The following is a 27745-nucleotide window of genomic DNA, read 5'->3' on the forward strand; positions in this document are numbered from 1 at the left end:
GGCTCTCTATCACTCGCGCACTCTATGGTATGAAGCGTGGAGAGGCCGGATCTTTTCCTCCTCCCCTCTTGTTTTTCTCCAATACTCGGAGGAGGCTGAGAGGCGTGCGTGCGTATCCCTCCGCTGGGCGAGAGGCTATCGCTCTCTCTCTCTTTATCTGCGCCTGCGCATCAGGGAGGGAGCGGAAGTGACTAACATCCTGAGGGACCTGGAGGGCGATCGGGGCTGAGCTCTGAGCTCAGCTCGAGCCTGGCTGCTGTGGCTGTTTGTCCCGTCTCCCTCTCTGTCTCTTTCCTGGCTGTCTGTCCGCCCCGCTTTGGGAGGAGAGGGGACTGCTTTGTGTATCCCTCCGTCTCCCCAGTCAGTCTTATCTGTCAGTCGTTGTCCCCCTTTCTGTCTCTCCCAGCCTGTCCCTCCTCCCCACCTTTGTAAAAAAGAGCACACGCTGGGCTGGCCTTCTCTCGCTTTTCTTCCTCAGGGACTACTTTGCCTGCCCTCCCTTTGCTTCACTGAGGACTAGCCTCTTTAGGCTGCAAAAAGCTGCCCACTCAGTTGCTATTGGCAGGGGTAGAGCTGCCCAGCCTTATCTAGGCTGGCCTTGTGTCAATTTGGGGTGGTGGTCTGTCTCTGTCTTTATTTCTGGTCTGGGGGGAAGAATACACCTTTTTCTCTTCTAAGTGTCTGTGTGCGTTGTTGTTTTGGGAGGGCTGCTTTGTTTGTCCTTCTGTAGTACAAACACTTTGCCCTTTTTTGAGGGGGATCTCTCTCAACCTCTCTCTGTTAGGCACAGACTGCTCCCCCCCCCCAAGTTGAGAACCCTTCCTGTTTTGATCCTCTGCATCTCGGCCCCTGCCCAGTAGCTTTTCCTGACCCATCTCTGTCTCTGCCCGCTTGCCTACCTACCTGTGGGCTTCTTATTTCAAGAGTTGGGGTCTGCCCCCTTCTTCCCCTCTCCCCCAACTGTTTCAAATGTGACTCTGTTCCTCAGGTTAGACTCTCCTTGCTGCAAATCGGGGTCCTGGTACGCCTGCCTGCTCCCCTTGCCCTGTCCCCTGGTTATTTTCTCTGTCTCGGTGAGCTAGTTTCAGCATCCGCAAGAAGGCACCATGTCCGTGGCCGGTCTAAAGAAGCAGTTCTACAAAGCAAGCCAGGTGAGAATAGATAACCCTGTCTGTCTACGCAGAAAACAGTAGGTACCCTTGGACTCCAACTGTCTTCAGTCGTGATCCTTGATTCAGCCTTCCTTTGAACGTCAGAAGAGTTTGGCCACTTTTGTTCGGCCTTTTGAGCGATTGGGTTCTATTCAAAGAAGCCCTGCGCAGAGTAGACCCATGGAAATGAATGAACCGAAGGTAGTCATGTCTCTGAAGTTCAGGGGGGTTTCTTCTGAATACCGTTAAATACCAGCCATTGCTAACAATCCGACTTTGAAAACTCTTGAGTTTTGAGCCAGCCTCAGCGTGTGCGACTCTGACCTGCAGGTTTGCTCTAAAAGTGGTCCGGGGAAGGTGCATGGACTTGGTCACCAAAGTTGTGCTGTGTGGTGCTGTGTTGCATCACGCTTGGGGGCTGCAACTATGTTGGCGTAGCGGCCTCTCACTGGTTGAACACGAGGGGAACGACATGACAGAGGGAGCAGTGGTTGCACTAAGCTCACCCCTGTCCTTATAAATGCAACCACTGTTGGACCAGTGCAGCTGGATCAGTTTGGGTTCCAAAATCTGCATGTAAAGTGAATGTTGCAGCCTTTGGGCCCAAGAAAGCTGGCGGGTAACTGAGTGGCTTGCTTGGCATAAAGTTAACCAGATTGTTGCATGTCTCACTTTGCTTGCTTGGCTGGTCTGGCGAGGAAGCATTATCAGTAGGCAACTAGTTAGACAAATAGGTGTATATATGTGGCAGCCACTTGCTCGGCTGGTCGGGCGATTAGCCGTCACCTGTAGGTGACTAGGCAGCAAGGGCGTAAAGTTACATGCGGGTGGTTTAGTAAATAGGCTTGTCCCTTTTGTTGAGTTGTGTACTCAACTGAACTCAACTGGGGGGGAAAGCAAGGTTGTTGGAGAGTTTTTTAATGTGCACATTTCTAGATTCTGTGTTGTTTTTATGAACGTCTGTCTCTGTGGTGGTTTCAGGGATGAGACCCTCCTCTGTACTGTTTACACTGACTGGCAGCAGCTCTCTCCAGGGTTTCAGACAGGATTCTCACCTAGCCCTGCCTGGAGGTGCCACGGGGGGGGTTTGAACACGGGTCCTTCTGCGCGCAGGGATAGATGCTCCACCTCTGAGCTACGAGGCCTTCCCCTAACCTCCCCTGAACTCAGTTTTCTAATTAGTTTGAGTTCGATACTTCATTTGTTCAGAAGCGAAACAGGGCCGCCCAAAAACGTGGGAGAGGTTTCTGCCTACTTGGGAACTCCATAAGATATGCAGAGGTGTATAAACTTGTAAATGAACAGCAAGGAATCCACGCCCCAGTCCGATGAAGAGTGAACATGTTCAGTGGCCTTCTGGATCCACGGGACATTGGAAATGTCAGTGAGGGAGTTGGGGACTGTCCTGCTTAAGCCCTGATGGCTTACAGTTCTCCTATTTGAGGCTGGAGATATACTGCAACATTTTGTTGTAGCTCCCTCTCATAATATATGTGAGTTCTCCCCCCCCCCGCCAAGTTCTGCTGGGTAGCTATTGTTATAAGTAACTAAATGGGCCTGTGTATCACATCTGCGTGTTTGCATTGGGGGTGGGGGTGGAAATAATGGCCATTTGTATTGTACTGGCCTCATTCCCATAGTTATTAATACAAATTGAATTAAAAGGCGGAGGTTTATCGTAGTTTAAATCCATCCACACTTTTAGGCGTTGCGGGAGAAGGCCCCCTCCTTCTGGGTTGTAAACTGGGGGAGCAGCAGGGCTGTGGAGTCGGTACGCCAAACCTTCGACTCCGACTCCACCCAAAATTGCTTCCGACTCCACAGCCCTGAAAAGGGCTGTAAATGTCTTTTTAAATTGGAAGCTCTCATAGGAGCATTTTTATCGCTGCCTGAATATGCGCTGATCTTGGCATCACAGCGTTTATCTGCATCTGGGTCCTGTGTCATTCACTGACACACAAAATGTTTTCCATCTTGAGTTATGGTGAAATGCTCAACTACAGCTGACTTCATGGGAAGCTTCTTTGACATTGTGAATTTATATTTTAAAAAATTTGTCAATCAAAATTTATTTTGAAGCCAGAGTCGGTACATTTCTGCCGACTCCGACTGCACCCAAAATTGCTTCCGACTCCACAGCCCTGGGGAGCAGGCCAGACAGAACGTTGTGAGCAAACGGCCCAGAATGCGCAGTGAGGAATCAAAAAGCCCTTTTGAGAATGCTCCTGTCAAACCCAAGCTCAGCTGAGAAATGACACCACTGTTACAGCGAGCCAGCGGAGAAGCTTGCAACCTTCTCCTCCAAGCTGCTGCTCGATATATTATTTGTTCTTCTGTTTAGGACAGAAAAGTAGCACCACCACCACCCCAAAAACATTTTTTTATTGATGCAAACTTGGAATGGTGAGCCCTGGGTTTGAAGCCATGTTCGGCTGCACCACTTCACTGGGTAACCCAGCCTACCTCACAGGGTTGTTCTAAGGTGTGTTTTTTTTTAAAAGCGACAACTTTATGTTGAATGCTGCCTGGGGGCAAGCTTCTAGATTAAACTGTTCCCTGTAGTTCTCAGCTCCAAATGTTGTTATTTATTGAATGTGTATCCCGCCCTTTCTCCTGGAGGAGCCCAGCGATAGTAAACATAAAACAATGTAACTAGAAAAGGAAAAACATCCTGAAGACAGTTAAAAACCTTCCAAAACACAGTAACAGTTAACATTCTAAAACACATTGAAAAATATTGTGAAACACAGTTAAAACATAGCTTAAAAACATTATTTCATCAGTCATTCTGCATTGATTGTTGGATTGAAAATACTGAAAAACAAACATTCAGAAAAAGCAACATTCTTTCATCAGTGATCTTCAGGCTGTCAGGAACAGTCTCCTTCAGCCTTGATAAACAGGAGTGTGTTGAGGTAGATAAGAATCCAAGAAGAGCCTGGCTGCTGGATCAGGCCAGTGGCCCATCTAGTCTGGCATCCTGTTTTCACAGTGGCCAACCAGATGCCCATTATGGGAAGCCCGCAAGCAGGACCTCCTCCTGCTGCTCCAGCAACTGGCATTCACAGACAGAGCAATAGCCACTGTGGCTAGTAGCCTTATCCTCCACAAATTTGTCTAACCCTGTTTTAAAGTCATCCAAGTTGGTGGCCATCAGAGGGTGCCACTCCAGCTCAAGAGAGGGGTGTTGACAAGTTTAGGGGGATCCTGAAGTTTGGGGGGGAAGTCTTTGGGGAAAAAGACTTAACAATGACTCAGTGAGTGCTCAGTGGCCACAGAAGACTGGCTAACTGTTGTGGGAGGTGACAAATGGAAAACCAGGAGAAACAGAAGCGATTCAACAGAAGTCTTGTTTCCTAAGAGCCTGACTGCTGGATCAGGCCAGATGCCTGTGGGAACCCCGCAAGCAGGGTCTGAATGCCAGAGCATTCTCCCCACTTGTGATTCCCAGCGCCTGGGATTCAGAGCGATATAGCCCCCAACCATGGAGGCAGAGCACAGCCATTGTGGCTAGTAGCCATTGACAGCCCGATCCTCCATGAATCTTCTTTTAAAGCCATCCAGGTTGGTGGCCACCACTGCCTCTTGTGGGTGTGAGTCCCATAGTTTAACTCTGCCCTGCATGAAGAAGGATTTCCTTTTGTCTGTCCTGAATCTCCCAACGTTCGGCTTCATTTATTTATTTTATTTATTTATTTTATTCAGCTTATATCCCGCCCGACTAGCAAACAGCTCTCTGGGCATCTGGACATCTCCGAGTTCTAGTGTTAGGAGAGAGGGAGAAAAACGTTCATCTGTCCACTTCCGCTGTACCATGCATAATCTTATGCACCTCTGTCATGTCTCCTGGTACTTGCCTTTTCTCTAAGCTAAAAAAACCCCACTCAGCTATTTAGACCTGGCAATCCTAGCAGCAGCAAGGCTGCCTCCTTGTTTTAAATAGGCCCCATGACATGCAGTAAATTCTGTCCGTTGCTGACGCTTCCCTGAGAATGTGGCAAAGGTTGGAGTTCAGATCTGCTCTTGTTAACCCTGCACGTTTGCGTTGCCAGTTATGAGCTCTCCGCTGGCATCACCAGGATCTGCGTGAACCCCCTCTAGGAACCAGAACCCCCTTGGGGACTTTCTTGAGATTCCTGTTTCATCCCAAGAGACATTTTGCTGGGCCCTTAACCTCTAGGGAGGCTTTGTGGGTTTAGCTAATGCTTAATCCCTGTTGTGCAATTGTGGCCACTGCTTTGCTTCTCATCCCCCTCCCTCCTTCTAAATTAGCAGGCAGCGTCCCATTCAGGCTCAATCGTAAGAGTGTTGGGACGGGGGCTGTGTTGCATTTGGTAAAGGCAGCTGGCCAAAAACGGCATCTAGCAAAGCTGGGCCCTTATGACAGCAAAAAGGCTGAGGTTTTAATCAGAAGCTTTGACATGTTTGTGCAATGGCTGCGTGGGGATACAAGAAGGCATTGTTTGCCGGAGAAATAATCGTGGGTCCGTGTGCAATCAGGACATTTGCAAAAACCTGGAGAACATTAAAAGCAACACAAATCAAACCGAACAGTGGAAGTATTTGGGGGGGGGGAATGTGATGCATTTGCAAAAACTCGATTCTCCAGAGTAGGACTTAGCCCTGGAACACTGTAGCAGCAGCTGTTGCCAAAGCAAAAGGGACTCTGAGCATATACAGAACGTAATTCCCTCAGCATGGAGAAGGCAACTCTAGTTCTGCCACACATTTGGGATGGAAGGTAAGAGCGTCCCCTTCACCAAGTGTGGTCATCCAGTTGTGTTGGAAATCAAGGGCTGAAATCGGGACACACACACCCCGGAATCTGCTTACAATGCTGGGGCCAGGTAGTGGCCATTGCACATCTTTTGAGTTCTGTAGCGTGATCCGTAAAGAAATACTTCCTTGTGGTCTGCCTTAAACCTTCTCCAGATTAATTTCAAAGGATGATTCTGAGTTGTGGTGGTTTGGAGAGGGGAAGAAATTAATCACCTGCTTTTGTTTTGCTGAGATAGACTGCCCCTAGGCTTGGGGGCTCCGTTTTGGTACCATGGCTTTACTAAAAATATGTATATTAGCAGCCTCATATCCAGTGTTGGTTAGGAACACTAAGAAACAAAATAAAAATCTGTACAGTTTTAAAACCAGTGTAGTTTTAAAAGGTTTAGTCCCCCGTCTTGATTTTTAAAAAGGCACCCAATTGTATTCAAACGCAGACCAAAAAAAACTGCTCCTTGATTTTGCGAATTGTCATGCAAATTTTTCTTATGCTATCTTAAGAGGCATCCAAATGCATAGCCAAGAAACAACTATCATCTTTGTGCAGCTAAACATCGCTGGCTATTTTGGTCTTGAATCTGATTCATAGCAAAGGCGATTAATTCCTCATCCTTACACACACCCTGCCCACCATATAAATTAAGCCGTGTTTTAATTGCCGAGGTAGGATGTGTTTGCAATTAGCCGCCTCTTTTCAACAAAACTCAAGCCAAATCCCCAGGAATCATATACTAATATATTGCACTTGGTAACTGAGTGGCTTTGAATAGTACTTCGTTTGGTATGGACACACCCTTAATATTTGTGTAAAGTATAGCAGATATGGACTGGGCAGAGTCCATTGCTCAGGTCCCCTCCGCACTGCACATTTCAAGCAGGATCGTGCCACTTCAAACAGTCGTGGCTTCTTCCCCCAAAGAATCCTGGGAACTGTCGTTTGTGGAGAATGCTGAGAGTTGCTAGGAGACATCCCTGTTCCCCTCATAGAGTGACAATTCCCTCTTCCCAGGGAACTCTGGGAATTTAGCTCTGTGAGGGGGAATAGGGAGTCTCCTTCACAAACTACGGTTCCCAGGATTCCTTGGCGGGGAAGCCATGACTGTTAAAAGTGGCACCATACCGCTTTAAATGCATGGCGCGGATGGGGCCTCAGTGGTGCTGTGTGAGTGCGCTTAGGCTTGATTCCATGACCCCAAGGAACAGGAGGGTAGAGACCCTGGGAGACAGAGGAGATGATACTGGGTTGGTGGGGGAGGCCTTGAGAGCCCGAAGAGCTTTCTGCATCCACTGTGAAACTTGCTCTGGGTCTTGCCGTGGCTGATGGCCGTGGAGAAATCCACTCTCCCTGCTCCTAACTGCTAGGCTGCCTAGGAAACGGCGTTTTTCTGAGTCAGAATGCTCATCTGTCTGGCTCAGTGTTGCCCACAAACTGGCAGCAGCTCTCCGAGGTTCCAGGCATGGAATCTCGCCCTGCCCAGAGTTGCCAGTGGGGATTGAACCAGGGGCCTTCCGTGTGCCGTAGAGCCACTGAGCTACGGGCCCCTTGCGCCCTGCGTCTTACCCACATTTTCCTCGGCCCTCTCCAGAGATGGAGCAGATGGCTGCTTGTTGTTGTTTTGGCACCTGCCCTCCGCTTTGCGCTATGTGCGGGCGTCTCTTCAACCCATCTGTCCCTTCTCTCAGCGCCGGGAACTTTTTCATTGTTCGGTCGTCTGTGCCTGTTTAAAACCCAACAGGCTACCCGAGAGCGCCTGTGTCGATTTGGGGGCGCCTGGGGTGTGTGTGTGGCTCTCAGGACGCCCACCTTGCATTCGTGCTGCTTCAGGGCAAGGTTTCTTGGGCAGTTTCCCAGCCCCGCGGAAAAGCGCTTGCAGGTATTTGTGGCTCCAAACCCTGAGCAAGTGTCGACATCGCTGCACTGAGAGGAGATGCGAGGAAGGCAGTGGCGTATGTGTGGGGGAGGGAAGAGCCGTTTCTCCTCATCTGTTTGCAAGCCACACAGAGACAGGACTGCGTGGCCTTGTCGTCATGAAAGCGCAGCCCCGTTAGGCACGAACGGTGGAAACCTGAGTCCGTGGGGAGGGATGTTTGGGACCCGCTGCCTTAAAACACAGTGTCAGAAATACAAGAAGCAATACAACTACATACGGCGTCGAGCACACCTTACAATTGCTGTGTGTGTGTGGGGGGGGGGGGGGAAGAATCATTTCGTGGTTTGCCAAGACCCGAATCAATTTTCATGGGATCTGTGGGAGGGGAAATTTGGGAATCCCTGGCGCACACTGGCTGGTAGCGTCCCTCCAGGGTTTCAGACCCAGGGGCCATTCCCAGCCTTCAGTGAACCTGGGACTCTGGCTGAACTACGGCCGTTTCCCCTGATCTGTAGCTGCTGTTCCAGAAATCCCTGCATCTGGGCAGGATTTAGTGGTTTTCTGTATATGTGTCAGAGCCGAATTGCTGCTTAGCTGTGATTCATCTCCCCCCCCCCCTTTCTTGCACTGCAGGAAGTGGACGCTTTAGGAATTGCAGTCAGGGTGTTGGAAGATATTATTCCTGAATTACTTATTAATCCAAGAATGGGTGGACCTCTTGAGACCTTTTGGAGACAGGTGTGAGCTTTGAAGCCCGGGAGCGCCTTCGTGCTTTGGAAAAGATGATGCTGTCTCACTCTGCTCGAAGCCGCTGCTTAGCATTTAGCAATTGGTTGTGCCCGTGGTCGACCTTTCAGAGCAATTACGCAGCAAATGCTCTTCCCCCACCTCACCCCACACCACTTCCTCAAGTCCCTGCAGAGCATTGATGGAAAGATTTGGAGGGGAAGGAGTCTTTTTCTGTTGCATGAAGCTGCTTTTAAAATGCTAGAAAAGGGAGTTCTTGCACGGACATTAATAGTGCAAATGTGCTGTACGGGTTTGGATCCCACCATTCAGCCATGAAGCGCTCACTTGGGTGACCTTGGAGCACAAACAAATTCCCTAAGAAGTAAAGCAAGGTTCCAGTCCTCATGGTTCTAAATAAAGGGCTGATTTAAATAGGAACATAGGAAGCGGCCGTATACTGAGTCAGGCCATCAGCCCATGATTGTCTACCCTGACTGGCAGCGGCTGTCCAAGGTTTCAGACAGGGAGTCTCTCCCAATCCTAACTAGAGATGCCATTGAGGGATCAGCCTGAGTTCCTCCTGCAAGCAAAGTAGATGCTCTCTTGCAGCCCTTCCGAAAGTAGCTAGGCCTGTTGCTTTCAGCCTGACCTACCTTACAGGGTTGGAGAGGGGATGAACCATGTATTCTGCCTTTCTCTTGTTTGGGGCAGATCTAAATGTGATGAATACTAATAGTTCAAAACTGTGAAACGTTTTTTTTAATTTGTTAGAGTTACACTCCATTTTCCTTTAAAAATAAATAAATAAACGCCATGGGTACACAGCCTTGTAAGGTTTTCTCTGTGCTGTGGGCATCCACGCGGGCTAGAATGGCATCCCGTTGAAATTCAGGTGTGAGCTATTCGTCTTTGCGGTAAGGCAGGCTCGTAAACACCCACTCGCTTGCACCGAGTGAGAGTCGCCCAGAGGCGACCAGATGGAAAAGCTTTTGTAAAATTGTTTTGGGGCGAGTGTTGTGTTTTTATTAATATTTGCAGCCACAAATAGCATGATATAAATAGATGAGAGAAGCCGAGCAGTTGTCCTTTTTCTTTCCGTTGCTGAGTTTACTTTTCGGGGCGAGGGGAGAGATTCGATCCTGCGGAAGGGTTCCCAAGTGATGACAGACGAGAGGAGGGAAAAAAGCTGTCCTGTGTAGGAATTCTGGGCCCACTCTCCCTCCCTCATTTCTTTGCTCATAACAGCAGCCCTAGGGAGGGAGGGGTGTACAAACTCTCACGAGGCTGTCCCCCCCCCCTCCACTTCTGGAGAAGCTGGAGGCGGCTTCTCCAACGTGTGTTGAAGGACTCTCTTTTAAAAACCAGGGCAGGAGGCAGCCGCAATGAGTAACCAGAGCTTGCAAAGGAATGTCAACGGTCCCCTTCCCCCCCCCCCAGGTGCGTGGGTGTATGTACAAGCTTCAGTATTCACCCTGTTTTGTTTAAGTGGGGTTTCCGGTCAGAGCAATATAAAACATTCAGGGCAACATCTAATGTCCTGACCTTCCCTTTTCCGCCGCTCCCCCTCACCTCAAAATATCCAGGTTGCGTTGAGTTCCTTTCTGCAGAGTGGCACTTACTTCTTTTCTTTATGTATTGTGACATTTATATCCCACCTCTTTCCTCCAAGGAGCTGAAGGTGGCATAGAAACATGGTCCTCCCCATCCTGATGTTTTTTTTAGCCTCACAACAACCCTGTGAGGTAGGCTGGGCTAAGAGACAGCAACTGAACCAGGGTCACCCAGAACTCTCTCCTTTTATTCAAGGCTTGAGAATATCAGCAGGGCCCGCAGCTGGATGAGGCTAATGGTCCCTCTTATCCACCATCCTGTCCTCACAGTGGCCAACTAGATGACCCAGTGACAAGGCCACAAGCAGGACCGCTGGGTTCAGTCCTTTCATCCCCACTTAAAAGAACCAGGGAAAGATTTGTCTCCTGGAGACTTGGCCTGGCTCCTTAGAGGAGAGAGTACTTTCGGACAAAAGAGTCAGGGCTGGCCTAAGGCAGCTTTCAAGGTTCATCCTTCTGTGACTGGACCTTCCCTTCTCTTTTCCAGGAATGCATTTCGTGGCAAGGGCGAGTGAGGAAGGGGGCCATTTCCCTTTCAGCAGGCCCATTTCCTATGATAAATAAACCAGGCCTAGGCGAACACATTCTTCCAGCTGGATGTTGGGTGCCGCGATTCCCTTGGCGAGGAGAGGGAGCGGGAGAAGGAATTCCCCCTGCAAGGCAGGCAGCCCCGGCCCCGCCTGGGTGGAGCGGCTCTTCAGAACAGGGGAGGACGCTACCGTCTGGACTCCCGAGGCGTGCCTCTGGTATCGGCTCATTTCAGAGGCAGCAGGCACCTACTTCTCTCCCCGAGTACCTGCAGCTCCGGATTCTAGGAAATCTTCGAGGCTGATTCACGCGCCATCTGATTCCTCACTGGAACCTGAGGGGGCGGGGAGCTTTTTGACGCTTTCAGGCCTGTCCAAGGTGTGATAATCTAAAAGAGGTTTAGAAAGAAAGAAAGAAAGAAAGAAAGAAAGAAAGAAAGAAAGAAAGAAAGAAAGAAAGAAAGAAAGAAAGATCTCTGTTATTCCCTGGACAATTTATACTGTGGTTGGAGGGCTAGATAGTCCGAGGGGAAAGACGGGTGCCGGTTGGTGCCAGGGGAAAAGCAAGGAAGCTGTGTGCAAAGGAACGCGTCTCAAAGGTCCTCTGCTCCAAGCAGGCTGAACCTGCTGTGGCCTGAATCACACTGACCCAACTGGACCTTGCTGAGCCGGTTCTTTCTCAGAAACAGGTGAATGGGGGGGAGGGAAATAGGGGACGGGCCGTAGCTCAGTGGTAGAGCATCTGCTTTCCGTGCAGAAGGCCCCATGTCCAGTCCTCTAGGTAGGGCTGGGAAAAGGCTCCCTGCCTGAAACCCTGGAGAGCCACTGCCAGTCTGTGTGGGCAATACTGGGCCAGATGGACCAACGGTCTGACTCAGTAAGAGGCAGCTTCCAACTCTGCAGTGACTCAACTGCAGGCCGCATAAGAACATCTGATGAGCCTGGCTGCTGGATCAGGTCAAATGGGGCCCCATTTAGTCCAGCATCCTGTTCTCACAGTGCCCGACCGGATGCTCATAAACAGCCATTGCTATTAAATCGACCCTTCCTCGCCTGGAAGCTTATCTTATTCGCCATAGGCGAGCAGGCAGATTTGCTTTATGCTGAACCCCGGCTTCTGTTTTCTTTGCACTTGTAGATTTCCTCTGCCATCTCCAGAACTCCTTTCTGTTAATAATCAATGAGGTAAACATTGCCTGCCTCCCCCCCCCCCCCGTGCTTTTGCGCATGACGAATGACTCCGCCTAATTAACTTCTCTGCTCCCCAACTCTCTCGGTGTAAATTTCAAAATTGTGTCCTCGCCCCCGGTGGAAGGGCTGTTGCCTGCCAGAGTTTGTTGTCCCCCTGCGTCCGATTAAGCCTCTCTTAAAAACTGTGTGTCAGCAGCTGTGGGAGGCGGAGAGGACTTAAGATGCCAACATTGTCGCTGAAATTGGCTTAATATGAGCCAGGGCCCAGCCCTGGAAATATATATATCATGCAGAGTGGATTGCCGATGTGGGCGTTCCTTGCGTTGCCTCCCTCGTCTTAGCCAGAGACCTTGTCTTGCAAGCTGCACAAAAGAAGCCTTTTGCAGATGCTCCCTTCATCCCTCCTCCTAGCATTCCCGGGTGTAGGCCAAAGGCACTTGGTGACAGCAACTTTGCTGAACCTAAGCAGATGCGGTCTTGGGTTGGCGCCCGGTTTGGTCATGTGGGGTGGGAAATATTCCACAACACGACATCTGCCCCCGCTGCCGCCATAATTTCTTTATAAATAAACACATCATTTTGCTGCCCTGGGCTCCTTTTTTGCAAGGAGGAGCAAGATACAAATTTAATAAAGGAAAATGTGCCTGCATTCGTTTCAGAGCCCACACTTGGGCATTTCATATGTAATCTTTGCTTTAGTCTATTAATAGGCGACCATATAAAGTTAAAGACATTGCCTGGATGGCTGACAGAGCCTACAATTTGGTATCCACTCTGGAAATTGTAGCTCTGGGAGGGGAATAGGGGGTCTCCTAACAACTCTCGGCACCCTTCACAAACTACACTTCCCAGGATGATTTGTTGTTGTTGTTATGTGTCTCCAAGTCAACTACGACTTCTGGTGACCCTATGAATCAGCGACCTCCAACAGCATCTGTCGTGAACCACCCTGCTCAGATCTTGTGAGTTCAGGTCTGTGGCTTCCTTTATGGAATCAATCCATCTCTTGTTTGGCCTTCCTCTTTTTCTACTCCCTTCTGTTTTTCCCAGCATTATTGTCTTTTCTAGTGAATCGTGTCTTCTCATTATGTGTCCAAAGTATGATAACCTCAGTTCCATCATTTTAGCTTCTAGTGATAGTTCTGGTTTAATTTGTTCTAACACCCAATTACTTGTCTTTTTCGCAGTCCATGGTATCCGCAAAGCTCTCCTCCAACACCACATTTCAAATGAGTTGATTTTTCTCTTATCCGCTTTTTTCTATGATTCTTTAAAGTGGTATAATACTTTAAACGTATAGTGCTCGTGGGGCCTGTAAAATGTACATTTAAACAGTCCATGAAAATCAACATTTTTTTAAAAAAAACCACAAATTTATAAAAAAGCTCTTTTAATAAATCAACTAAATTCAACACTTAAAAGTATACATCACAAGCTAAAATTGTGGATTAAAATACACATTGGCTTTACCCAACAGCGTGGGCTTGCCTAAACACAAAGGTTCTTAGCAGGCGCCAAAAAGAATACCGGAAAGCTTCCTGTCTCATGGTCAATGGGCAGGGAGTTCCAGAGAGTAGGCAGTGCCGCACTAAAAGATCAGTTCCTTACAAGTGAGGAACGGGCGTTATGCCTTTCAGGCAGGGAGCCTCTCCCAGCCCTACCCGGAGATGCCGCCATCGGGGATTGAACCCTGGGATCTTCTGCATGCAAAGCAGGGGCTCTAACCACTGAGCAATGCTCCATCCCTTGACCTCAGCTAGTCCCTGTAAAGAGGGTGCTGCGGGCTTTAGGCAGGCGGGATTGAGGCAGCCAGCTCCTGTGTGGAGCTCTCCCTCTCGCCATTCCGCGTGGCCTCCAGGATGCTCTTTGAACGTGGGTTTTTGCCTCTTCTCAGCCTCTGTAGGGCTCCTCTTTCCTCTTTAATTTTTTTTTTTAAACCACACATCCTCCTTTTCACATACGGTTTCCTTCACCGCATCCCATCAAACTGCAAGCCCATCACTTTCTGCGGCTGGCTCTTGTTGACAGGAAGCGGACCGATCCAGCTAAGTTGGCGTGGCCAGTCCCCAAGGGACATAGGATCAGGAGGCCCTTTTCCCCTGTACCGCAGCCAGCTCTGGAGAGTAGCGCTTTTTGGAAATGTACGAGAGGGTGGCCCTGTGGCTCGCTGGCCCAGCACCTGTTTTGCAATCAGAAGGCCTGGTATTTGCAGGCAGGGCTGCAGGAGACCTTGCCTCTGAAACCACTGCAGAGCCCCTTCCAGTCATTGTCAGCCACGGGTACACAGTGGCCACCCACCACCTTCAGTTCAGCCTCCCAAGCCCAGAGCAAATGAATGATGCATGAATGAAGGGGTGAGGGTCCTGTCCACTCATTGCTTTGGCCTTGCCCAATTTTTCATCATATTTTTTTTCCAGTGGCTGTGAGAGTGTGCCAGTTTCTGTTGAAAAGTGTTGGGAGGGAGGTGGGTCTGCTTAACCCGTTTCCCTCCTGCCGTTTGTCCACTCAAATGCTGGTTTTGTTCCTACAAGAGAGAACATGCCGCAGGGTTAGAGAAAGGTTCCCCCACACACACACACAGTTTTGACAGTGGAATGGCCTTCCTCAGGACAGGGAAAGTTCTCCTCCACCAGAGAATGTAAGCAGAGGCTGGGCAGCCCTGTCAGGGCTGTTGTGGTTGCAAGATTCCTGCACTGAGCTGGACTAAGTGACCTTATGATGTTCCTTCCAACTCTGATTTTTTTTTTACGATTTATTTATTTAAAAACGGTTTTTACTTGGCTTCTGAATGTTTTCAGATGGTTTCTTAATTGTTTTTGGCCGGTTTTCATTATCTTTGAATAGGTTTCATTTTCTTTGAAATTGTATTGTCTTCCTTACTGAAGAAAGCGGGTGGAGGGTTTATCCACTTTAATTTCACCACTGCAACAGACAGAATGCTAAAATTTGGCACAGGCGGCTTCCAAGACGCATAGAGCTCGCCAGAGGAGCTTGAAAATGACATTTTTATGCCTCTGAGTTGGTACGTGGAGCAGGAAGCCTCCCGTGCAGTTGCGGCCAGCAGACACTGAGCCAAACCCGTTCAAGGTCTGGAATGCAGGGAGGGGGGAGTGATTTCCCCCCCCCCTTGACACACTTGGACCGGCCTTCAGTTCGGGGAGGGTCTTTGCATTGGCAGCAAGGAAGGAATGGATCTGCCTGCAGAATGTTGTCTGGATTTTACTGGCGTGCAATTCAGTTGAGAAGCAAAGGCAGCCTTGTTGGGGTGTAATAAACTGCAAAATCCACAGCGTTAGGAAAGGGCCCTAGCTCAGTGGTAGAGCATCTGCCTTGCATGTAGAAGGTCCCGAGTTCAATCCCCCAATGGGCATCTCCAGATCAGGCTGGGAGAGACTGCCTGCCTAAAGCCCTGGAGTGCTTCTGCCAGTCAGCGTAGGCCATACTTGAGCTAGACACATCAATGGTCTGACTCTGTAAAAGACGGCTTCCTATGCCCTTCCTTCGGGATCATGAGGACTAGAACCTTATTTTTTTTGGGGGGGGAAGACAATAGCTTAATGGGTAGAGCCTCCGTTTTGCACGCAGAAGGTCCTGAGTTCAATCCATAGCATCGGGCTGGGAGAAAATCTTGTTGGAAACCCCGGAGAGTTGCTGCCCGTCAGTGTAACAATACAAAGGTAGGTGCACCAAGGCAGTCTCCTAGGTGGTCTCCAGGCTGCCTCCCATTCAGGTAACCTCCAGGGCCAAACCTGCAATACCTCCAGCAGTAGAATTGTATTGCATTTGCCTTCTGTCCCTCCTTGTGGGCCGGCTTATCATCATTTATTAAATTTCTATCCCGCCCTTCCTCCACAAAGGAGCCCAGGGCAGCAGACAAGACACTAAAAACATCTTTAAAATAATACATCTTAAAAACATTTTTTTAAATATATATATATATTAAAACTTCTTAAAAGGCAGTTCTAGAACAGACTGGGATGAGGTCTCAACGTAAAAGCCTTGTTTAGCCACGTCTTCCTGGTTGCCTAACCTTCCGGCTTGCACACAGTCGCTATGGGGAACATTTTGAGGTCAGCCTAGGTGTGCCTTAATCGCTCCCATGCTGACCTCTCCTGGCTTTGACAACCTTTCGGGCAGGATCCATTTTATTTGCATGTGGCATCTGATGCAATCGGTGTTGCACAGGAAAATTCCCACGAAGCCATGTGCCGTTGTCATCATTTTAATCCAAGATCAGATTGGGGGATAAAACAGGCCCATGTAAAAATGTCTGTATGGAAACAGCGGCCCTTACATTGGTTTAAAGCAGGAGCTGGTATCCCTCTAGATTTTGCTGAACATCAGTTCCCATCATTCCTGGCCATGCTTGCCAAGGCTAACGGGAGGTGTCATTCAGCAACATCTGGCGGGCCAAAGGTCCCCCACATCTGCTTTAAAGTCCTCCGTCCCTGGTGAGTGGGTTGTGCTAAGAAGAAGCTGCCATGATATAAATGGAGAGAGGGGGTGTGGGGCAATCATTGGGGTCCTCCATGGACCCTTGTTGCCTTCCTTCCAGGATCACTCCCGTGAGGGTTGACCTTCACTCCACCGCAGCAACAGGAATCTTCTGTCAGATTCCTGGATGCCGGCGTACGATTCCATACCTGTTGCAGAATGAAAACAGCTGCAAGTGGAAGCAACAGCTTTTTGCCCTCGGGAGCCCCTTCCTCCAAATCTCCGCCGTCCTGAGGTCTCCTGTCAAACTTTAGATGGCAAACTCCTCCGAGGTGTGGGCACCCATCGTCCTCGCTTGTCATGTGCCACCTGCACTGATGGTACTTCACAAATAATTAGGATACGCGGTGGTAGCGGTTTGGTAACTGACCCCGATGGCTAAGGTGCCCCTCCACGGATCCCAGTTGCTGGAAGCCACAGCAGGAGAGAGTTGCTCTTGCGCTCGGTTCCTGCTTGCGAACTTCCCATGGAAGCATCCGGCTGGCCACTGTGAGAAGACGATTCTGGACTAGATGGTTGTACATTCTCAAAGGTTTGGGCTTCCATTTCGCACATCTGTGGAGCACGCCAAGAGCAGGAGGCCCTCTGGGCCATCTTGCATCGCTAAAAGCAAAATGTGTCTTGTTCGATGTGTCGATGGCCAGTGAGCAGCAAAGATCTGGTCTGTCTACTCTGGCCTACCGAGACTTTGAAGAAGAGGGAAAGCTGCCTTAATGCCAAGTCCGTTCAGCTCAGTGTCGTCCACAGTGATTGGTAGCCGATCTCCAGGGTTACAGGCAGGAGCGTGTCACAGCCCGGGAACTGAACCTGGGGGCCTTCTGCCTGCAAAATGTGTGCTCCGCCCTGAGCTCTGGGATGTGGAGGAGCTTGGAGCCTTTTGCAATAGCTTGGGCGTAACGACTCCTGAGTGAACAGGTCAGAGGGAGACCGTGGCATGCACAGCTGTGCAGATAGGCCTGGTTTTTATCTGCAGTCCAGCACACTCACCTGCCGAATCAACTAGCCCTGAAAATGGATGGCGCTGAAGCGTTGCGCCCATACCCGGCCGTCGCCGGCGATGCGTGCCGCGGGGGCTACGCCGTGACGAGTAGGAGGGCCGCTGCGGTGCGCCTTGAAGCCTAGGGCGCGGGCCCGGGTGGAGCCGCCGCAGGTGCAGATCTTGGTGGCAGTAGCAAATATTCAAACGAGAACTTTGAAGGCCGAAGTGGAGAAGGGTTCCATGTGAACAGCAGTTGAACATGGGTCAGTCGGTCCTAAGAGATAGGCGAGCGCCGTTCCGAAGGGACGGGCGATGGCCTCCGTTGCGCTCGGCCGATCGAAAGGGCTCGTCTCCACGGCAGTAGCATCTCCCCAAGGGCAATCCTTCCTCGTAGGAGCGGGTGGCGAGCCAGGGATGCCCTTGCACAAAGAGAAGTGGGAGTGAGAGGACGCGGAAGGAGGGGGGGGAATTATCAGCGTCTCTGAAGGAGTGCCTGCCCTCCCGCTGACCTGCCGGTGCGGCCTTGCTGTGCCATCAGAAGTGACGTGTGTCTGTGTGGGGGAGGATGTAACTGGAGAGAGGGCCTTCTCCGTGGGGGAAGGGCCATAGCACAGCTGTTAGAACATCTGCCTTGCATGCAGAAGTCCCCGTTTCATTCCCCGGTGGCTCCTCCAGGTAGGGCTGGGAACGTCCCCCTGTCTGAGACCCTGGAGAGTGGCTGCCAGTCAGTGCAGACAACAGTAGGTCAGCTTCACTTATGGAATCTTAAAAGCGTCTGCGTTCTTGGCTCTTCAGCACTTTTTCATTTCTTTTAATCAAACTGTTAAAACCGCGTCGTTTTTCATCTCCAGTTTTTATAGGCTGGGATGTTGTGCTTTTTCTAGTAATGATATTTGCTGTACATTGATTGTGTAATCACCCTGAGAACATTTATGTATTTTGACAAGCAGGATGGATATTGGCAGCAGATCGTAGTGACCTGGCAGGTCCTTCTGCGGGGGGGGGGGGAGGCGTTTCCTCCAACAACCCAGTCCAAGGTGGGCTTTAGAGGCCAGTGCCGAAACATTAACCCTAGCGTGTGGAGGACCACCAGTCCCCCATCCCTGGGTTTAGCTTGCTTACGGATAGTGCAGCAGATGTCTCAGTCTTGCACAACGGAGCAACCGCTGCGCATCATCCCTACTCGTTTGGTTTTTATACAATTACAAAAAATGTTAGAGGGGGAAGCTAAAGAAGAATTGTCTGTATAATCAGAAACCAGACAAGAACAAAAACAGCTATCTGTACATCCGGCTCCCTTTCTGCTGTTGCCTTCTGAATGTCATCAGAAAAGCAACAACCTCCTCCCCTTGTTTAGTTGGCTCTCGCTCTTACTGTTTCAGATTAGGATGTTCTAAAATTCCACCCAATTCAGATCTGGTATCAAGGTTTCTATTATTATTATTATTATTATTATTATTATTATTATTATTATTATTATTAAAAATAATAAAAATTAAAATTAAAAATTAAAAAAATTAAATTAAAAAAATTAAAAATTAACAAAATTAAAAATTAACAAAATTAAAAAAATAAAGAAATAAAAAATTAAAAATTAAAAAATAAAGAAATAAAAAAATTAAAAATTAAAAAAAATAAAATTAAAAAAAATAAAAATTAAAATTAAAAAAAATTAAATTAAAAAAATAAAATTAAAAAAATTAAAATTACAAAAATAAAAATTTAAAAATTAAAAATTAAAAAAATAAAATTAAAAAAATAAAATTAATAAAAAAATAAAATAAAAATTAAAAAAATAAAAATAAAAACAAAATTAAAAAAAATAAAAATAAAAATAAAATAAAAATAAAAAGATGTGAGAAGATGTGAGATGTGGTGAAATGTGATATGTAATATGCAATAATATATCATATGCAATGATATATTAAAAATAAATTAAAAATTATAAAAATTAAAAATTAAAAAAATTAAAATTAAAATTAAAAAAAATTAAAAAATTAAAATTAAAAAAAATTAAAATTAAAAAAAATTAAAATTAAAAAAAATAAATTTTAAAAATTAAAATTTTTAAAAAATTAAATTTTAAAAAATTAAAATAAAAATTAAAAAAATTAAAAAATAAAAATAAAAAAATAAAAAATTAAAATTAAAAAAATAAAAATAAAATTAAAAAATTTAAAAAAATTAAAAATTAAAATAAATTAATTAATTAAAATTAAAAAATAAAAAAATTAAAATTAAAATTAAACAATTAAAAAAAATAAAATTAAAAAAATTTAAAATAAAAATTAAAATAAAAAAATTAAAATTAAAAATAAATATAAAAATAAATATAAAAATAAAGAAATAAAAACAAAAACAAAATTAAAAAAATTAAAATAAAAAGATGTGAGATGTGGTGAGATGTGAGATGTAATATGCGATGATATGTGATATGCAATAATATATTAAAAATAAATTAAAAATTATAAAAATTAAAAATTAAAAAAATTAATGACCGGGCAGGTCTTTCTGCGGGGTGGGGGAGGCCTGGTAGCATATTGGCAGCAGTGCAGACCTTCTGGTGCCTTGTGCAGGTAGCCAGACGTGTCATCCTCGCCTGACACTGCATGCATCAGAACGTCAGGCTGCCCTCTGCGGAAGTGGGGCACAGGGGAGGGCGTGCCTTGTCCTCCTTGACTTTGAGACCCCCGATGTCTAGCTGCGGGAGGTCAGTTTCTCCCTTGCATCTATGCACAGTTGCCTCTCCTCCGGGATAAAGCCACAGGTGCCACGCTGGTGGAGCCTGGCTGCTGGATTAGGTCAGTGGCCCGCCTAATCCAGCGCCCTGTTCTCACAGTGACCAACCAGATGCCCTTTATGGGAAGTCCACAAGCAGGCCCTGGGGGCAAGAGCAACTCTCCTCTCCTGCAGTTTCCGGCAACTGGTATTCCGAAGCACCCTGCCTCCAGTTGTGGAGGCAGAGGACAGCCATCGTGGTTAGTTGCCATTGATAGCTTTTATCCTCCATGTATTTGTCTAACCTTCTTTTAAAGCCATCCAAGGCTGCAATTTTTTTCTGAGCAAACGTACACCCACTTCTTTGCTTTTTTTTAAGAGAGAGAAAGCCCAGCGTCTATTCTTTGCCCCCACCCCACTTTTAACACCCGTATTGGTGAAGATTCTTTATGATTTAATCCAGTGGTTCCCAAGCCCTCCTCTCTCCACCCCCTTCCACAGACCCCTCAAAAATCACGGAGGGTCTTGGTGGACAGCTTAATGATTTTTCTGCCTGTTGTAGCCATTGCAATTCCATAGAGCGACATTAAGAAATAAAAGGGGCAATAAAATTGATTCTTTTGACGAATCAATGTGGGTATTTAATGTGATGGATGTGCCGTCTCCCACCAGCAACCACAGATCCTCAGGCCTGCTGCAGACCACTTGAATGAAGGTCGCAGATCCCTGGTGGTCCGTAGACCAGAGTTTGGGAAGCCCCGAGGCGCCACTGCTCTTGCATGTTGATGCTTAGCCGTGCCTGCTGAAATGTACTTTGTGTTTGTTTTTCAAAAGCTGGTCAGCGAGAAGGTTGGAGGGGCCGAGGGAACGAAGCTGGATGAAGACTTCAAAGAAATGGAGAAGGTGAGTGGAGACGAGTGACATAGCAAGAGGGTGCGCAGGCAAGGAGATGGGTGCATGCATGTATGTGACATCCTTATGAATCCTCTAGCAACTGGGCTCAGCCTAGGGTTGACCCACTCCTTTGGTCTTGAGTGTAAGGGGGAAATGCCGTTCTATATTAATTAGGTCTTGTTGTTGTTATGTGCCTTCAAGTCGATTACGACTCATGGCGACTCTATGAATCGGCGACTTCCTATAGCATCTGTTGCCAGCCAGCACTATCTCGTGTTGCATTTTGGATACTCTGTTCATGGGGTTTTCGTGGTAAGAGGTATTCAGAGGTGGTTTACCATTGCCTTCCTCTGAGTCTGGATGCATCTTAGTCTGGTGTCTCAGCTTTGACCATTCTGCCTTGGGTGCCCCTGCTAAGAGTCAAGCCTCTTGATCTAGACTCCTGACAGCATTGCTCTCAGCTTCTACAACACTCTCAAACCCCCTCACTAGGTTAAGGTGTGCATCCTAGAGGGGGGTCTTGCTGTTCATTAAAATATGTTCTGGATGTACATATCCACCCAAAAGGGGTTAGTCTTCTCAAACTCGATGCTGTCTCCTACAAATCAAGGTTAGCTGTTCCTCCTCTCAATGCATTTCTTCCATTTCTGCAGAAAGTGGATCTCACCAGCAAGGCGGTCACTGAAGTGTTGGCTAGGACCACAGAATACCTCCAGCCTAATCCTGGTAAGGTCCACGCCGGAGCAGCTAAGCTTTTTGTAAATTGTTTGTCATTGTAGACACATATTGGCTGTCTTTTCCAAACGAAAAGGCACGACGCTTGTCTTACGAAATTACGCGTGTCATGGACAGAGAGAAGATTTTTTCCCTCTCTCCTAACACTAGAACCTGTGGACATCCAACTGGGCTCCTGCTGGGAGGAAGGGTGGGATAGAAATCGAATCATAAATAAATAAATGTGTACTGCCTTCAAGTCGATTCTGACTTATGGCAACCCTATTAACAGGGTTTTCATGAGGCTGAGAGGCAGTGACTGGCCCACAGTCGCCCAGTGAGCTTCATGGCTAGGTGGGGATTTGAACCCTGGTCTCCCAGGTTGTAGTCCAACACCTTAACCGCTACGCCACACTTGCTGTCATGCCCATCTTAAGGGAGAGACTGACTGTTGGAGGGTCCAGGACAGATAAAAGAAGGGACCTCTTCCTGCAGTGCAGAGTTAAACTATGCAATTTGCTCTCACAGAAGGCAGAGGTGGCTTTCAAAGAAGATGAGATGAATTCATGGAGGATCGGGCTGTCAGTGGCTGCTAGCCATGATGACTATGTTTAATGTTTTAGTTTAATTTTGTTGCTTTTTGTTACTGATTTTATTCTAATATTGTATTTTAATCTTGTTTTGTACACCGCCCAGAGAGCTATTAGCTATGGGTGGTTTAGAAATGAAATAAATAATAATCATAATTCTCCATGGTTGGAGGCAGCATGCTTCCAAATACCAGCTGCTGGAAGGCGCAGGAGGGGAGAGTTGTGTTTGCGCTCAGGCGCTGCTTGTAGTGTAGGCTTCCCATAATGGGCACCTGGGTGACCACTGTACGCCTTCGACATGCTCATCCAGTGCTCTGCCACCGAACGGCAGTCCTGCTCAAGCCCGCGTGGCAATGCTTGTGTCCTGCTGTCAGTTCTTGGAACCAGCCTACATACATTCCAGCAAGCTTCCCGTAACCATTTCTGAAGAGAGCTCTCCAGGGATTAATTGGGAGCTGACCACAGGTTCAGGGAATTCATAGGTTTCACATACACACACCACTTTTTGATTGTTTGTTTGGCAAGGATCAGACTAAACTATTTTCTGCCTGCGGTCTTGGAAAACAGTCCTGCAAGAGATATTTCTGGGTAGCTTCAGACAATAGATTTTCCTTGGCCAGCGAGACAATCTCTCCCTCTTTTTTTTTTAATAGTTTTTTCATTATTGGCAATCGCCAGACTTGTTGGCAAAGCTATCTAATGGAAATTCTAAATGTGACTGCCGTTTTTCCTTTTCCACCCCAGCGTCCCGGGCCAAGCTGACGATGCTGAACACGATGTCCAAGATCCGAGGGCAAGTGAAGAACCCGGGCTACCCGCAGTCGGAAGGGCTGCTTGGCGAGACCATGATCCGGTATGGCAAAGAGCTGGGCGACGAGTCTAACTTTGGTGAGTGGTCTCCCCTCCCCTTTCTGTATGCTGCTGTTCTTGCGGTTCCTATTTCAGAATTTCAACATACCAATACATAAGATCAAGAGCCAGTGTGGCCTAGTGGTTAAAGCGTCAGGCTGGGAGCCGGGAGACCTGGGTTCGAATCTCCTCTTGGCCATGAAGCTTGCTGGATGACCTTGGGCCAAGTCACTGGTCTCGCTCAGCCTAACCTACCCCATAGGGTTGTTGTGGGGATAAAATGGGGAGGGGGGCCCCACGTTTGTTACGCCACTTTGAGCTCCTTAGAGGAAAAGTGGGATATAAATGTAATAAGAAATAAAGAAATAAACATTGCATTGGGTCCAACTAAGTCCTAGGCCCCATCCGCTGTATACATTTAAAGCCCTATTATACAAGTTTAAACACTCATGGCTTCCCCCAAAGAATGCTGGGGACTGTAGTTTGTGAAGGATGAGGAGAGTGATTAGGGGAACCCCTGTTTCCCCCTCACAGAACTACAGTTCCCAGAAACCCCTGGGAAGAGAGATTGATGGTTAAACCGCTCAAAGAAGGATTAAACGGCACTTTTAACAAACGACAGTCCTCAGGCATGGCTTGCTGGATTCTTGAACGGGAGCTCTCTGTACTTCAACATTTTGTTGCAGGCCACACTTGTGCATCCTATTAAAAGTCTATATGACGAGTGTTAAAGGGTAAGACGCACTCTCTCTCTCTAGTCCCAATTCTGATTGCTGCTCTTTGTACAGATGCTGCCAAAATAGGGCTCTAGCCAGGTTGAGACGCCAAAGGTCCTTGGCTACTAGCACAGCAATACCTTCTGTAGCCATGCGTCTCTTGTATCTTGTGATCCTGCAATGTTAGGCTTGGGAAAGGAGTACAAAATTCATTTTGATCATCTCAATTACTGCTTTTTCTTACTTTTTTAAAAAGTCTGTTTAAAAGCAAGAAGCCCTTAGGATGTGAAGCACTGGCAGAGACCTTGTTGTTGTTTTGTTAATTTTCCCAAGCTTGTTAGATGCAATCCTGTCCATTTAGTCCACTCTTGAGTGGCAACAGCTCCCCGAGGTCTCGGGCAAAGAGAAAAGACCCCAGTCTTCTCCATCTCCTACACCAGGTGTGGGGAACCTTTGGCCCTCCAAAAGTTCCTGAACTACAACTCCCATCAGCCCCAGCAGCTAGCAAAGCCAACAGCCAGAGATGATGTGAGTTGTTCAGCAACATCTGAGGGCCAACAATGCCTTGTGCCTGGTCTGCAACCTGGGGAAGGACCATAGCTCAGTGGCAGAACATCTGCCTTGCATGCAGAAGGTCCCAGGTTCAATCCCCAATGGCGTCTCCAAGCAGGGCTGTGCCTGAAACTCAGGAGAGCCCCTGCCGGTCAGTGTGGACCTAGATGGCCCAGTGGGTCTGACTCAGTAAAAGGCAGCTGCCTTTGCTCCTGTGATCCTTTTACTGGAGGCACCAGGGACCATCCGCGTGCAAGGGAGGTGCTCTGCTACTGAGTTACAGTCCTCTGCCAAACCTTAGGAATCAGCCTTGGGCTGAGTCAGACTGCTTCGTCTGTCTGACCTTCCCCGTGCAAACCAAATGCTGTGTTTCTGAGAACACCAGAAGAGCCCGTCTGCTGGGACAGGCCAAAGACCAATCTAGCCCAGTATTGGAGCCACTTGCTCGCTAGGAGCTATCCGCGGTGCTGAAATGCCTTGGAGTGAGCAGTGAAGTGGCCAAGTTTGCTGACGACACTAAATTGTTCAGGGTTGTTAAAACAAAAAGGGATTGCGAAGAGCTCCAAAAAGACCTTTCCAAACTGAGTGAATGGGCGGAAAAATGGCAAATGCAATATAAACAAGTGTAATATTATGCATATTGGAGCAAAAAATCTGAATTTCACATATACGCTCATGGGGTCTGAACTGGCGGTGACCGACCAGGAGAGAGACCTCGGGGTTGTAGTGGACACAACGATGAAAATGTCGACCCAGTGTGCAGCAGCTGTGAAAAAGGCAAATTCCATGCTAGTGATAATTAGGAAAGGTATTGAAAATAAAACAGCCGATATCATAATGCCGTTGTATAAATCTATGGTGCTGCCGCATTTGGAATACTGTGTACAGTTCTGGTCGTCTCATCTCAAAAAGGATATTATAGAGTTGGAAAAGGTTCAGAAGAGGGCAACCAGAATGATCAAGGGGATGGAGTGACTCCCTTATGAGGAAAGGTTGCAGCATTTGGGGCTTTTTAGTTTAGAGAAAAGGCGGGTCAGAGGAGACATGATAGAAGTGTATAAAATTATGCATGGCATTGAGAAAGTGGATAGAGAAAAGTTCTTCTCCCTCTCTCATAATACTAGAACTCGTGGACATTCAAAGAAGCTGAATGTTGGAAGATTCAGGACAGACAAAAGGAAGTACTTCTTTACTCAGCGCATAGTTAAACTATGGAATTTGCTCCCACAAGATGCAGTAATGGCCACCAGCTTGGATGGCTTTAAAAGAAGATTAGACAAATTCATGGAGGACAGGGCTATCAATGGCTACTAGCCATGATGGCTGTGCTCTGCCACCCTAGTCAGAGGCAGCATGCTTCTGAAAACCAGTTGCCGGAAGCCTCAGGAGGGGAGAGTGTTCTTGCACTCGGGTCCTGCTTGCGGGCTTCCCCCAGGCACCTGGTTGGCCACTGTGAGAACAGAATGCTGGACTAGATGGGCCACTGGCCTGATCCAGCAGGCTCTTCTGATGTTCTTATGGAGCCACTTGCTTGCTAAGAGCTATCGGTGGTGCTGAAATGCCTAGCCTGCCTTGTTTCTTCACTGCACCAGAACATAAGCGCCCTGCTGGATCTCTCCTCCTGCGGTTTTAAGCAGCTGGTATTCAGAAGCATGCTCCCTCCAAGGCACAGCATAACCATGGTGGTTTTTCCAACTCCTCCCTGGGGGGAGGAACCCTTTGCCAGGAATGCTTTGTGTGAAGTTCCCCCCCCCAGACTTTTTTTATTATTGTTATTTCCTTTAACCAGCTATCTTGTCTCTTCCTTCCTCCCCGCCCCCGGCAATGTTCTCTCCTTTCCCTCACGCTCGCAGGCGATGCGCTCCTTGACGCGGGCGAGTCTATGAAGCGCCTGGCCGAAGTGAAGGACTCTCTGGATATCGAAGTCAAACAGAACTTCATCGACCCACTTCAGAACCTGTGCGACAAGGACTTGAAAGAGATCCAGGTAAACCACGAGGGAGGCTCCTTGGTTAGGAAGACCGTCGTCCGGCCTAGGTCCGCATCGTGTATGCCGACTTTCAGCAGCTCGCCAGGGTTTCAGGCAAGGAGACGTTCCCAGCCGTACCTGGAGATGCTTCCAGGGGTTGAACTTGGGGTCTTCTGAATTCAGAGCAGATGCTCTGCTGCTTGAGCTACAGCCCTCAGATCTAAAGACAGATTCTGGTCCTCAGTGGTCCTGAATAAAAAGCTAGTTTGGATAGAGTTTACTGGGAAGAAGGATGGATTGTTAAAAACCGCTCTGGAAGCGGTAGCCCTGTGGAGAGGAGCAGGAGGGGTTTCCCAAGAACTCTCAGCACCCTTAGCAAACTATGGTTCCCAGTATTCGGGGGGGGGGCAGGGGGGGAGAAGCCACAGCTGTTTAAAGTGGTCTGATGCTGCTTTAAGCATACAGTGCAGATGGGACCTTTGGAGGTCTTCTAGACGAGCCTTTATTCATGCACTACACGCCCTGTGAATATCCTTATGGATTTGGGCAGGGTTCATACCCAAAGCATCCCTGTTTATGCTTTTTTTGGAGGGGTGGGGGCAGATTCACTTTTTTCCTTCCTCTCCATCTCTGTGGCCCCTCACCCCTGTTTCCTCATCTCCCAGCACCATCTGAAGAAGCTGGAGGGCCGGCGCCTGGACTTCGACTACAAGAAGAAGCGGCAGGGGAAGATCCCGGACGAGGAGCTTCGTCAAGCCCTGGAGAAGTTTGAGGAGTCCAAGGAAGTGGCAGAGACAAGCATGCACAACCTCTTGGAGACAGACGTGAGTGTGTCCGTGGGGGGCTGAGCGCCTAAAGCAACAGCAGCAGCCTTCCATCCAGGAAATGTAGGGATTTTTTTAAAAAGAATTAAACGAAACAGTAAATTTCTCAACATGTTCCCAACAGCCTTCGCCAACCAGATTTTTTTGGACTACAACTCCTGTCTGCTCCCATACAATGGCTTTAAAAGATGCATAGATAAATATATGGAGGATAAGGTTATCAGTCTACGGCCATACTGCCCTGAACACGCCTGATCTCAGAAGCTAAGCAGGGTCAGGCTTAGCTAGTTCTTGGATGGGAGACTGCCTGGGAACACAGGGTGCCGTTGGCTTAGAGGAAGGCAATGGTACACCGCCTCTGAATACCTCTTACCCAGAGCTTGGAAACGTTACTTTTTTGAACTACAACTCCCATCAGCCCAATCCAGTGGCCATGCTGGCTGGGGCTGATGGGAGTTGTAGTTCAATTAAAGTAACTTTTCCAAGCTCTGCTCTTACCGTGAAAACCCTATGAATATATAGCCAAAAAAGATTCATAGGGTCGCCATAAGTCATAATCAATGTGAAGGCTGCGCCCCTACCTTCCCA

At 47.9% G+C, this 27745-nt stretch overlaps 1 protein-coding gene and 1 pseudogene across 3 annotated transcripts in view; both read left to right on the forward strand.

The window, feature by feature from the left end:
* The first annotated feature begins 141 nt into the window (after nt 1–141).
* SH3GL1 (SH3 domain containing GRB2 like 1, endophilin A2) overlaps nt 142–27745 on the forward strand; it is a 36263-nt gene continuing 8659 nt past the window's right edge. The window contains exons 1-6 of one of the 3 annotated variants that reach the window (XM_061601524.1): nt 142–1151; nt 20884–20952; nt 21597–21669; nt 22992–23135; nt 26218–26351; nt 26999–27157. In XM_061601524.1, coding sequence (XP_061457508.1) covers nt 1107–1151; nt 20884–20952; nt 21597–21669; nt 22992–23135; nt 26218–26351; nt 26999–27157 — 624 coding nt within the window. In that variant the 5' untranslated portion in view covers nt 142–1106. Of the gene's footprint in view, nt 1152–11172; nt 11357–20883; nt 20953–21596; nt 21670–22991; nt 23136–26217; nt 26352–26998; nt 27158–27745 lie in introns of those variants that run through there. The other 2 variants (XM_061601523.1, XM_061601525.1) reach the window with 2 other exon arrangements.
* LOC133372987 (5S ribosomal RNA) lies at nt 27381–27489 on the forward strand (annotated as a pseudogene).

This window comes from Rhineura floridana, chromosome 18 (genome assembly GCF_030035675.1).
Source record: "Rhineura floridana isolate rRhiFlo1 chromosome 18, rRhiFlo1.hap2, whole genome shotgun sequence".
NCBI classification, from domain to species: Eukaryota; Metazoa; Chordata; class Lepidosauria; order Squamata; family Rhineuridae; genus Rhineura; species Rhineura floridana.